The sequence below is a fragment of the Typopeltis vanoorti genome, chromosome 8 (genome assembly GCF_054136105.1).
Source record: "Typopeltis vanoorti isolate ZY-2024b chromosome 8, IOZ_Tvanoo_1.0, whole genome shotgun sequence".
Taxonomy (NCBI): Eukaryota; Metazoa; Arthropoda; class Arachnida; order Uropygi; family Thelyphonidae; genus Typopeltis; species Typopeltis vanoorti.
This window is the reverse complement of record NC_143556.1, coordinates 44,208,230-44,222,128: the sequence shown is the minus strand read 5'-3', so window position 1 is coordinate 44,222,128 and position 13,899 is coordinate 44,208,230. Positions and strand designations below refer to the sequence as shown.

The 13,899-nt window shown below is 36.1% G+C and overlaps 1 protein-coding gene across 6 annotated transcripts in view; it reads right to left on the bottom strand.

Moving 5' to 3' along the window:
* The window catches only part of LOC150103958 (F-box only protein 38-like), a 251,812-nt gene that overhangs the window by 82,810 nt on the left and 155,103 nt on the right, over positions 1-13,899 (bottom strand). For all 6 annotated transcript variants that reach the window (XM_090397198.1, XM_090397201.1, XM_090397200.1 and 3 more), the window contains one exon: positions 7,592-7,694. In XM_090397198.1, the coding sequence (XP_090253324.1) occupies positions 7,592-7,694 (103 nt within the window). The remainder of the gene's footprint in view (positions 1-7,591; positions 7,695-13,899) is intronic.

Here is a 13,899-nt window from a genome sequence, read left to right as displayed (position 1 = left end):
ACCTTCCATCTTCCATTTGTCTAGATGAGAGTAACCCATCTTCATTTAAATATAAGTTTTCCAGGTTTAAAAATGTATCCAGTTGAGTTTCACCCTTCAATACTGCTTCATAAATAGTTTTAAGTATGGGATCATCTTTCTGAGCTCGGACAATCTTATCCTTTTCCCATTGTGAACTAGGTTCTTTACTTTAGAGTCTCAATATTGAACACTTGATCATTATCATTAGTGTCTTGAAAAACTTCAGGAGACTGCTCTAATTTTCCTTTGTCACCTGATTTCCTGTCCAAACAGTATTCTAGTCCACACAAGGATACTGTACCATCACCAAAATTACATACAAAACCATGACGTTTCAGAAAATCAATTCCAAATATTACTTGTACATTTGGATTAGATGATTCTGGAAGAACTATTAATGGATGACAAACTTTCAATGGAAAACAAGGAATTGAGATAAAAGCATCTATTTGCTTATCAGCTGAAATTTCTGATTCAAATATATCCTTTAATTTAATTGGACAACTTAAAACTGAAATGTCATTTGGAATTAGAGTTTTAATTTTGTTAAACAAACTATAAGAAATGAGTGAAATATGTGCACCTGTGTCAAGTAAGATTTCACAAGGCACATCTTCAATAAATCCTTGTAGAAATGTCAAAGGATTATCTCCATTAGCATAAGGAGCTAATGATACATCAAACTCTCTTTCAGGGTTAGAGCTGCCTCTAGATTTACCCATGCCTAGTGAGTAGTTTGACATTTCTGTCCTTGCCAGGATGATATTGGAATAATAATTATTCCTGGATTTTTCTTTATTCTCTGATTTCTTATGTTGAAAACAAGATTTATCCCTAACATAACAGTCTTTAGCAAAATGACCAGGTTTACTGCATCTAAAGCATTTTGGAACATATCTCCTTTGAGATGTTTTATTCCTGTCAATACCATTAAATTTACAAGATAAAGATTGATTATCTGTAGGATTCTTAGATATTGTTAAATCAGATATCATCTTAAACAGAAGTTCATGTCCTTTTACTATTGGTCTCTGTTGTCTTTCTACTTCTTCACTAAGAAATGTTTTCAGTTCCTCTAATTTTCTCAAATCATGTAATTGTACATCGAAAACAGATTATGGAATATTTTCTGTTAGATTTACAGAAATTTCTTTAGACCTGTTTCTTTTTCTTAGCTCCCTTTAATTTTTGAAACTTTCCTTCTCTCACTTTATCTGTAGCCACAATGCTAGGAGAATGAGTTTGATTATACTGGAAAGAATTTACCTGTTTATTATTTGCAGAATAAAATATACCTTTAAGTCTCGCTTCCTTTTCCTTAACAATTTCAAAACTTGTTCAAGATTTTCAACCTTTTTCTTGTATGCTGTTTCTTTCAAATTATCTCTAAGGCAATGCCTAAATTGATTAAACAGCAACCATTCTAAAGAGGATTTCTCTTTAGATGAAACATTAAATTTATGAGCAATGCTCCAAAGTCTATGATAATATTCTGAAACAGACTCCCTATTACCTTGGATGCACTGATGAATTTTCCAAATGTTAGGCCCTAATTCTCTTACACTTGAAAATTCTGATGTTAGCAAACCTTTTAAATGCTGCATAACTATCAGTGTCTCTCGGTAAAGGAGATGTGTTTAAGAATGTTTTGGCTTTGCCCAACAATTTATTACGAAGTATAATCAACAAATGAAAATCTGACCATTTTCCTAAATCTCAAATTTTTTCAGCATATTTAAAAAACGTTTCTATGCTTTCACTACTATCTCCTGAGAAAGAGGGTATTACTAAAGTTGGATTAATTAACCTAAAAAATTCCTCATCTTTAACTAAAGATACTTCACTACTAGAATTGCTATCTCCTGTAGCCATTTTACTTGAGTCAAGATTTACTTCCTGGATTCTAAAAATAAGTTAAGTCATAACCAATCCTGTCGTCAACTGCGCCATTGTTAATAATTTGAGATTTTTATTTAAAGGATATTATCATAATATTAATCCTACCGGCTGCGCCATTGTTCATATAAAGGATTTTTATTTATTTTATTTAATCTCTGTATTTCTAACAATTATTTTTAATTTCTGAGTGCTTTTATTATATTTATTCATTGCACCAATTGGAGTGAACCCTTGTGCAATAAATAAATATAATAAAAGCACTTGTAAATTAAAAATAATTGTTAGAAATACAGAGATTAAATAAAATAAATAAAAATCCTATATACAAACAATGGTGCAGCCAGTAGGATTAATATTATGATAATATCCTTTAAATAAAAATCTCAAATTATTAATAGGCACAAATAAGTCTCTTTGTCCAGTTCCCCGATTCTGATATTTGCCCACATCACTCTACTTGAGATTGAAAGTTTATTTTTCACTTGGTTAGAGTATAATAAAATTAGTTTAATCCCTTTTCCAAGTGTGAGCAAACAAAGTTTGCGCCTGAAAGTATCTTCAGAACTGGGGTAAGGTGGTACAACACCAGGGAAACTCGTTGCAAAGGTGGAGCAAGCTACCAACACTCCTATCTCAGTATCTCCTATAATGCAAAACACATCTCAATAAAGGTCGAAACTAGTCTGGGTAGTGGCCCTTCCCTTGATGCATAACATTAGACATATCCGCAAGGAGATGTGTTTTGCATTATAGGAGATACTGAGATAGGAGTGTTGGTAGCTTGCTCCACCTTTGCAACGAGTTGCCCTGGTGTTGTACCACCTTACCCCAGTCCTGAAGATACTTTCAGGCGCAAACTTTGTTTGCTCACACTTGGAAAAAGGATTAAACTAATTTTATTCTACTTGAGATTGCCTGCCATTCAAGAAGATTAGCCTTGTATTTAGTGTTGAATACAATGGCTACTCCTTCTTTTCCTTGATTGTCATTGCTTGAATATAACATTTTGTATTTATTGCTCAGAAAGATCTCACTAGTTTTTGTCTTTTTTTTTTTTTTTCAGTCACCCCTATTATATCAATCTGGTATTTATCCAATTCCTCAGCTAGCTCCATTTCTTTGCCATTCAGGCTTCTTATCTTGTAATAAATTTAGTTTAATCCTTTATCCAAGTGCAAGCAAACAAAGTTTGCACCTAAAAATATCTTCAGGACTGAGGTAAGGTAGTGCAACACCAGGCAACTCCGAGTAAAGGTGGACCAAGCGCTTATCACTCCTTGTCTCAGTATCTCCCATAATGCAAAGCACATCTCCTTGCGGACATGTATACTGCTATGCATTAAGGGAAGGGCCACTACCCACACTGGTTTCGACCTTTATTGAGGTCTCGTCAGTGGGAGGCAGACCCAAACATGGAGATACTAAGGCAGAAGCAATAGGAGAGGTCATATTTACCTATAGGAGTTGCCAACAGGTGTACCACCTTATTATTGAATTACTCTGGATTTTAGAGAAAGATGTTGGAAGTTTATTTTTCACTTGGTTAGACTATAATAAATTTAGTTTAATCCTTTATCCAAGTGTAAGCAAACAAAGTTTGCACCTGAAAATATCTTCAAGACTGAGGTAAGGTAGTGCAACACCAGGCAACTCCGAGCAAAGGTGGATCAAGCTCTTATCACTCGTTGTCTCAGTATCTCCCATAATGCAAAGCACATCTCCTTTCGGACATGTATACTGCTATGCATTAAGGGAAGGGCCACTAATTAGACCGGTTTCCCTTTGTTTAACTGCGGGGGATACCTTTCCAAAAACTCATAAAATCCCCCCGTATCACCCAATAATGAGTGACCTACAGGATCAGAAAGTCAGAAACGCTCATTTGCTCATCTGGAAGGGTAACAGTAACAGACGTACCTCAGTGAACTTCACAGGCTACAGCACTGGCATTCATTACCGCACCACGCAGGCCCTGAGTGACAGCAACAGCCGAGCCTCAGAAAACTTCATGGGCTATAGCATTGCCATTCATCACCCAAGCTTCCAACCAGTTTCGACCTTTATTGAGTTCTCGTCAGTGGGAGGCAGACCCAAACTTGGAGATACTAAGGCAGAAGCAATAGGAGAGGTCATATTTACCTATAGGAGTTGCTAACAGGTGTACCACCTTATTATTGAATTACTCTGGATTTAAAGAAAGATGTTGGAAGTTTATTTTTTACTTGGTTAGACTATAATAAATTTAATTTAATCCTTTATCCAAGTGTAAGCAAACAAAGTTTGCACCTGAAAATATCTTCAGGACTGAGGTAAGGTAGTGCAACACCAGGCAACTCCGAGCAAAGGTGGACCAAGCTTTTATCACTCCTTGTCTCAGTATCTCCCATAATGCAAAGCACATCTCCTTGTGGACATGTATGTATACTGCTATGCATTAAGGGACGGGCCACTACCCAGACCGGTTTCGACCTTTATTGAGGTCTTGTCAGTAGGAGGAGTAATAAGAGCTTGGTCCACCTTTGCGCGAAGTTGCACTACCTTACCTCATGTCCTGAAGATATTTTCAAGCGCAAACTTTGTTTGCTTACACTTCGATAAAGGATTAAACTAAATTTATTATAGTCTAACCAAGTGAAAAATAAACTTCCAACATCTTTCTCTAAAATCCAGAGTAATTCAATAATAAGGTGGTACACCTGTTGGCAACTCCTATAGGTAAATATAGGACTTCTCCTATTGCTTCTGCCTTAGTATCTCCACGTTTGGGTCTGCCTCCCACTGACGAGACCTCAATAAAGGTTGAAACCGGTCTGGGTAGTGACCCTTCCCTTAATGCATAGCAGTATACATGTCTGCAAGGAGATGTGCTTTACATTATGGGAGGTACTAGGACAGGGAGTGATAAGACCTTCGTCCACCTTTGCTCGGAGTTGTCTGGTGTTGCACTACCTTACCTCAGTCCTGAAGATATTTTCAGGTGCAAACTTTCTTTGCTTACACTTGGATAAAGGATTAAACTAAATTTATTATAGTCTAATCAAGTGAAAAAAGAGATTGTTTCAAAGAATAGAGGTGGGTGGAATGAAGAAAGATGATGAAAAAGTTTACAGTTAGACAGCATGTGTGCTGGTCAGTGGCTGCTGTAGTTGTTTAATGTCAGAAAAAAAGTTGAGGAATGGTAGTGGCCAAGTCAGAGAAGTTCCCATGGAAGTATCTACAGAAAATTCACAATGCAGAAATAGAGAGCTTGTGGGAAAGTGACTGAAGGAAGTCTGTGAGGGAATGGTCATCTATTAAATGGATTGTTCTCTTCTGAATATCATCAATAATTCTTAGGGAGACCTTGGGTGCACCACCCCAAATGTGGAAATAGTATTCCAATGTTGATGGGATCTGAGACTTATGAAGTGTTAGGAGTTGAGGGGAAGAGAAGTGATGTTTTGAATAGAAAAGAACACCAAGTATTTTAGAGGCTGAGAATGCTATGCATGTAATATGTTTGTGCCAGGATAAACTAGACGTGACAGTCAATCCTAGAAGAGAAAGCTGATCTTGAAAAGAAACTGGAACAGTTTTTTTTCAAGATCAGCTTTCTCAACTAATTACTAAGCTGTCTTCACCAGAAATCATACTGGTGAAGACAACTTAGTAAATTTCAATGCTGAAAAAAGCCCAAGCCTGCCTTATTAGCCAGAAGAAAGACATGCCTGAGTTTTTTTGTTTTTTTTCTCTCGGCAATGAAATTTACTAAGTTGTCTTCACTCCATTTGAGGATGTTGAGATCAGTGTTTCACAAATGAGGAAGAGGAATGCAGAGTACTGTCATCGGTGAAGCCGTGAATAGGATTTGAAGTCAGAGAGAGAGAGAGAAGGTCATTGATATAAAGGACCTTCTCTCTCTTTTCACATGGTTAGACTATAACCAAGTGAAAAGAGAGAGAAGAATGAGAGTACTGAACCCTGGGATACTCCAGCAATGATGGAGAAATCTGATGAGAGAAACCCATCCACCACGACATGAAAGGAACAACTCCAGTGAGGAAGCTGAATCCAATCACAGAGTGTAGGAGGACAGCCAGGAGGCCTTGCCAGACATAATCGAGTATCTTTGAAATACTGAGGGCGATAGCATGGATTTCTCCAAATCTTTCCATAGCCTATGTCCAAAGGTGAATGAAATTAGTTAAGAGGTCAGATACAGAGCAAGAATGGCAGAAGCCATACTGGTGATCTCTAATTAACTGATGAGTCTCTAGGTAATGAAGAGGCTGGTTGTTGCTAACCTTCTCCATCACTTTTGAAAGGAGCTAAGAGCAATGGATCAATAGTTAGATGCTGACTTCTGTCTCCCTTTCTGGGTACAGGCTGGATGTAGACTAACTTCAATGCTGTTGGGTAGATGCCAGTAGAATACGTTAGCTTGTATATGTGATACAGGATGGGTGTTAAATTTTAGAGCATGTTTTGAGCACAACTGGAGAAATACCATTATACTGCATGTATGGTTTACGCTAGTACATAATACAATTCGGGCAACTAATTTCTGATTGAGTAAGGATACGAGCCCATCCTTATTCATTCAATATCCAAGAATTCTGAGGTTTGAACATTAAGTTTGAACCCTGGTGTGTTTTATGCATTCCTCTCTCTTTTATGAATTTCATCCATATAAGCTGTTAGCCTATATCACATTTGTATTACTGCCATAGGAGCAGATAATCCAGAGACCCAGTTTTAGAGACCAAACATAGTATATTTTCAAGCCTCCAATAAGCATGGAAGTGGTCAAACAAACTAAGCAATGAAATTTACCTAAAAGGCCATGCAGCAGTCTTTTCTCAGTTATCTAGTTTTGACCTTTAAGTGATTCCCAAATTTATCAACAAATGTAAAATGAATATTCAACTTAAATTTTTCATCTAATTTTAAGTACAAACAGTCTCAAATTAAAATAACTAAATATTACATTTAAAATCATAAAACGCATTAATCAACAGCTCTTGACATATCATGTGAATATGGTAGATCAGATACTCCAAATAGCATAGAGCAAAATAAATATTAGTAATTTTTTTTAAATGATTTCTGCATGGTGGACAGCAAAAAGAATATCTGGTGTAAAACTCAGTTTCATTAATTGTGGAACAGAATGAAGGGAAGTCTGAGCTTAATTTGCTGGCCTGGTTGGCTGAGTGGTTAGAATACCTGCTATCCAACCAACCTGTGGTTTTGAATGCTGATGTAGGCCTGGATGTTTGTGATTATCCTTAGGTAGCAGATGAATTTCATCATCTGGTGTGAGACCACAGTCTGCTGGCTTGAAAAGAGTTCTATGTTTGGTCTCTAAAGCAAGGTTTTGGAATTAAGTAAAAAATAAATAAGAAAATTATAACAAAAAAATAGGAAAGAAATCCTTAGCCTACCACAGTATAATATACTATAAATTTATAATCTTTCATGTGTGGAAGTGACATAAAAAACACTGAATTCTGTTAACTGATTCCATGTTTTTTGTGATCATGAATCTTACTCAATCCTAATGCGAGAGAGATGCTTTTTTTTCATGTACTTATTATGTACCACAAGGCAAAAGTTAATTCTGTTTACATATTTATGATAATGTGAGACCTTTCATGCTTCAGCTAAGGAATATAAATGCCAGCATACATACCTTCTACATGCACAAGGCTATGACAATGATCAATAATAATATCTGACACACCACAGGAAATAACTGACAGAGTAATTAAAGTTTCTGACACAACACGGAAGACCTGAAAAATATTTCACAGCTATTAGGACATTAAATTAAAATTGTAAAAAGAATAATCAATATGAAATATTATAACAATATAAATCGGCAATAATTTGATTAGCTGTTATCCATTATATGCTTGCCAGAAAGTGATCAAGGCCATCAGCTAACTGCTTCAGCAATTACTATTATTCACTGTGTGGTCATTATCATCCTTCCTGGGACTTTAGGCCCCATTGGCCTGTTCTCATTCCACATTTTCCTTAGTCATTCTTGACTTATATGCCATCCACTTGAACAGCATTAGCATATTGTCTTGGGTACTCTTAAGCTGTTCATTCTTTTAATATATTTCTTTTTGTATTTGTACATTCTTTATATTACTAAGTCTATTTTAAGTTCTTTATGTACTTCTAGATTTCTTTTTGTCCAGATAATACAGCCTGCAATTTAGTTTTTTCTATTATTTTTTATTTTTATCTGCTGTTTTTATGGTCCATAATTCACTTCTATACAGTAAAGAAATGCTTAAAAGAACTTTATGGACCTTTATTCGTGTATGCTTTTCAACTTGGTTAGGTTGAAAATATCATTGCTCATTCCTGTTATCATTAAGAAATTGGAAATTTTAGCATCAATGAACCAGTTAATTTGTTCTTAAATTTAATTTTCAATAATGATTTTATTTTTAAGACCGGAGAAAGTCCATTAAAAGTAATAATGTTCATGTTATTTGTTCATATTTCCAATCCAAATTTTTTAACAATTGTGTTTGAAGAAAAATGTTGATCTTTGGAATTCATCTTCCTTTTTTGTGATAATTATTATTATTTGGTAATCAGCAAACCAAAGCATATTAAGTGTAGTTCCACAATCTAGTTTAAATGTGGGTTTTAAATTTTTCTTCCATTTTATCTACATACTGTAGATAAAATGGAAGAAAAGCAAGCACTACTACAAACTTGCTATAACAAAGTGATAAAAAGTCCCAACAACCCCAGTGGTACAATGCTATGATAAAAAAAAAAATTGCTATAGCAAGATATCCACTATAAGAAATCGTTCCTCTGATCCCTATGAGTTTTCTATAGTGAGAGTCAGGTGTAATAAATAAAATGGTCATAATGAATATCCTTGACAGACTCCTCTGTTTATTTGCTTTCATTCTGTAACTTCTTAATGGTTCTTACAGATATCTGATTGTTTTGATATACATATATATATATATATATATGGTAGTTATTGCAAAAGCAACCAATTTGGATGTTTCAACTTTTTGAGTATGATCCACATATTGTTTCATATGACTGTCTGTCAAAGGTTTTCCGGTAATTTACAAATGATATGTGTTTCTAGTGTTTCTATATTGAATTCACAATGATTTTTCATTGGGATTTTTAATGTAAAAGCTAAAAATCCCAATCCTTTTTAAAAAGTCATTTTATTTTTCACAAAACTTACCTTCTATACGTGATCTGAATTTCAAAGTTAACATTTGCATAGCTAGAATTAGTATGGCTTATAACCAATATTTAGGAGACCTTTAGTCTTCAATTACACATTACCTTACACATGCACGTGCACCCATCAGTGGCTTTAACAGGCACTTAAGCACCTATAGCCTTCCAAGTATTCTTGGACTTCTCAACCATAATACAAGAATAAGGCTGTTACTCCACACCTCCAAGTATTCTTGTCTGTAAATTGTGTGTGTGTTCTACTAGCCAGTTTGTCTGTGTTGAAGGACAAAAAACCCCGAGTTTCCAGGAGGGGAAACCCTCTACCTCCATATGAGACCAACTAACTCACCTTTTGTCAAAAGAGACCAGATAAATTCCTTATGTCACTGACAGGAATTAAACCCAAGTCTTTCCGACCAAAGGGTTTCAACTATAATGACCGAGCTATGGACGCTCACATATATATATTAAAAAGAGAATTGTGTAATATTTTGGATGGACACATATGCAAAAGGGAAGGCAACTGCCTGGAAAAAATAATCATCCAGGGTAAACTGTGTGGAAAAAGAAAAAGAGGGACACCACCAAATATCAAAAATCACCGGACTTAAACTAGAACAAGCAATAAGAGAAGCACAGGGGAGAAAGAAATCGCAAAGCATCATCAGGAAGGTCATGAGTCCTCAGACATGAGGAGATTCGATATATATATATATATAGAGAGAGAGAGAGAGAGGGAGGGAGGGAGAGAGAGAGAGAGAGAGAGAGATCAGAACAGCTTGAGAGCAAAGCTAGAATAAGGCTGAACAATAGGATTAAAAGTAATAATTGGGTAAAGTAAAGTAATAATTAAACTACAGTATTCGACACTAATTTTGAGAAAATTATTTCTACCTGAACTTGCATGTGGTTGATGAGATTTCAGTGTCATATTGGAAGAATTCATTCTTCCAATATGACATAAAAATTAATTTACACATATTATGAGGATGCTATAACAATTTTAGAAATGACAGGAGAGAAAATCTAGTATCAAACTCTATATTATTATTATTAAACTCTAAATTATTATTATAGAGTATCAAACTTGATAATAATAATAATTATTATTATTGGCTACTCCATGGAGTCCTTAGAGGGAGTGATAAACATCATGCCACACACTAGCCAACGTTCTCATTTAACACTCTCCAAGCAAAATTTCTATTTGTCAGGATATTCTTCAGTAACCAAGTAATCTGATGAGTTGCTTTAGCCACTTTTGTGATATGTCCTCTAAACTTTAAGTTCTTATCCATTAACATCCCCAAATCCATGGCTTAATTAATTTCCTAGAGCAGCATTTCCCAAATCTAGTCGCGACACCCTTGCTAAGGACTATCCATAAGATAGTCCCTACTTATCCCACCACCAGCCCTGTTCTGAAAAATTTCCTTTATATTAACCTTGTAAAATACTTTTCAGTAATTTGTATGTTTCAATCATATCATCCCTTTTCTTCCTGTCAACCAATTTCTGTAATCCATAAATCTTCGACTTGTCCTCATAAGCTTCATTCCATAGACCTGCTACCATCTTAGTCACTTGTCTTTGAATCCTCTCCATTTCCTCCTCCTCAACCTGAAGAAATTCAGATGACCAGATCTGTGCACAGTAGTCAAGATGGGGTTTTACAAGACTCTATAAAGAGGTAAAATAATCTGCTTATTTCTACTCTCTTCAGGATATTCTTCAGTAACAAAGTAATTTGATGAGCTGCTTTAGCCACTTTTGCAATATGTCCTCTAAACTTTAAGTTCTTATCTATTAACATCACCAAATCCATGGCTTCATTAATTTCCCAGAGCAGAGGTTCCCAAACTATGTTCTGCGGAAAGTGAATAAGTGTTCTGTGAAAAATTATCAAAATTAATATGAGCCTGGAATGGTTTTAAATGCTGCGACAAGTTCAAACATGTTTGAAAATCAGATGCTCCTCACTTTGCGTGTGGATTGTGTAATTAAGGCCAGCGCTCGCTGGCCTTGACCCAGGCGCCTGTGGTTGTCTACACCTCCGAGCGCAAGTGAAGAACAGAGGTATCTATTCTAGAAAATGTGGTCACAAGCAAAGTCAATGCGATGCACTGCGGCCCCGGCATGCCTGTAGTGTTCGCTGTCACATTTTTGCGATGCGATACAGCCTGCTGCAGCGATAGTGTGCGCTTATCTTTACATTGAATACAAGACTGATGATACGCGACTCTAACCAAGGTGTTCTGTTAAAATTTCAGGATTTGCGAAGTGTTCCGTCATATGAAAAGTGTGAGAAACACTGTATAGTTCCATCAATGTGGTACACAGCTGATAATCTTTTCACCCTAAAATGTATAACCCTACAGTTTGCCACAGTGACGTGACATCCATTCTCCTTTGCCCAGACCGCCAGTCTGTCCAAATCACTATGCAAAATTTTAGCATCACCTTTATTAACTATTGCTCTACGAATTTTGCATCATCGGCAAACAACTGAATAGTCCCTCTCAGATCCTTTCTATATCACTGATGTTTAAATTAACACGTTCGCTGCCATGCTCCTCGGGCATAATTTGTTACCGCATGCCAAGCATTTTCACTTCCACAAGGTCAGTATGAGTTATCTCGTAGCTGGCATATCAGACAGAATTTTGTTTCATACGCCAACTACGAGTAATCTCGTATCACCCCCCCCCCACCTATGTCATACATGCACTGACGACTGTGTAACTTAAGTTCAGAGTAAGTGACGTTCAGCATTCAGTGCAGTAAGGATTATTGCATCTAGTCTTACAATTATTTAAAATTATTTAAATAAAAACTTTCAATTATGCCATGGCTAGTAAAAGAAAGCTTACTGATGAAGAATTAGAAGCTTACACTAATATGAGCGATGATGAATGGAATGAATTATTTGGTTCCTATTCCAAAGATGATTATAATCCTACAGACGACTCTAGCGATGATTCAGATGATGATATATCGTATATAAATATATGTATATGTTGAAAAAACTTCAAAAATTCGTTTTATTTGCATTAATAAATACACAGTTTACGCAACAATACCTCTAATAATATACTATACTTTTGCTGAAATTATTTTCCTTCTACCAAGCCCCCAGACGTGCTCTCCGCTTTATTCACAAGCCGAGGGTCCAAATTAATGTGCTTATACTACAGGTTAACTCGTGCTTGGCATAGGAGGTAGGTAATCAACATATGAGTATATTTGTAGTTGGCTTGTGAGGCTCATTTACCAACTACGAGTATACTCGTAGTTGTCAGCGAACGTGTTAAATAGTAGCAGCCCAAGAACAGAGCCCTGAGGCATACCACCCTCTTAACTACTTCACCAACTTTATATTCATCCCCATATGCTACAATTTATTGATTAGAATTCCATGTGCTACCTGTCAAAAGCCTTCACAAAGTCCAGAAGTTATCACTGTAAATCCATTACCTTTATCCAACTTAGCTGTCACTGTATTATAAACATGAGCAACTTACTGAGGCATGACCTACCCTTTACAAAACCAAATCTGTGCTATGTTCTCTACCCCAATATCTAGAGCTTGTAAATTAACTTTTATTAACAAACAAAAAAGGTTTTATGGTAGTCTGCTGAGCGTCATACAGATTCTCCCATCATGGACGAAGATAATTGACCATGTGGAGTGGTCTAGCAGGAATTTTATTTTTGTTGTACATAACAGAGATGATGAAGCAACAAAGGCGATACTGACTAGGATTCTGTGAAGTTTGAAATGATCTGATTGCAATTCTGACAACTTCATTGTGAATAGGGTCTAGTCACTGCAAGGTACTTTCCTTGACAAAAGCATACACTTGGGACCCATTATTAAGTTTTGGTCTTATCAATGCCCTATATAAATGAAGAAAAGAACATATCTCAGCTCCCAAGAAGTGGAAGATAGGGTGCAAAGGATGTTCATTGCTTTACTGTACTTGTCTTGTAACTGAGATATGTAAGGGAGAAAACTAAGTTTGTCAAATATGCATCCCTAGAACTTGGCATCTGATGCAACTGGGATTAATGTTTGATTCTAGTGAGAGTTAAGATGAAAACCATGTCTGCAGCAAAGGTGCAAGCAAACTGTCTTCTGCTGTGAAAATCTGAACCTATTTATGAGCACCCATTTTGAGAGATGTCAATGGTGTGCTGCAATTGTGCAAGAGGAGGGAGTCCCACATAATTCAGTTGTTATCAAGTTGACCTTGATTACAAAAAAGTGACTCTTAAAACTGAATTATGTGGGATTCTCTTCTCTTGGGTATACAGTATGGAGAGAATGGTTACCACTCAGACTTAGAAGATTCAGTTGGATAGATAGATATTTATAAAAAGAGGGTGAGTCTCTGAGAAGACATAAATTGTGTAGATCATTCAATATTCCAAATCTCCAAGATGCGTTTTTGTGCTTTTTCCATATCAAAGAAAACTGATATTGCCAGCTGGTTGGTCAAGTGATTAGCGTATCTGCTCTCCAACCAAAAGGCTGCAGGTTCAAATCCCACAGTGGGCCTGGATGTTTGTGATTATCTGTGAAAATACTAGTGGTGGTAGGCAGTAGATGGCATTGGTGTAGTTGGTAAAGAGTTGTATAGTGTGTGTCCTCCCTCGATAAGTCTTTGGACTCCCTGGAGGTGTTACATAATAATAATAATAATAATATTAGATACTTGTATTTTAGGAAAGCATCTCTCTCTAAGGGATGCCTCCAGCCAGATT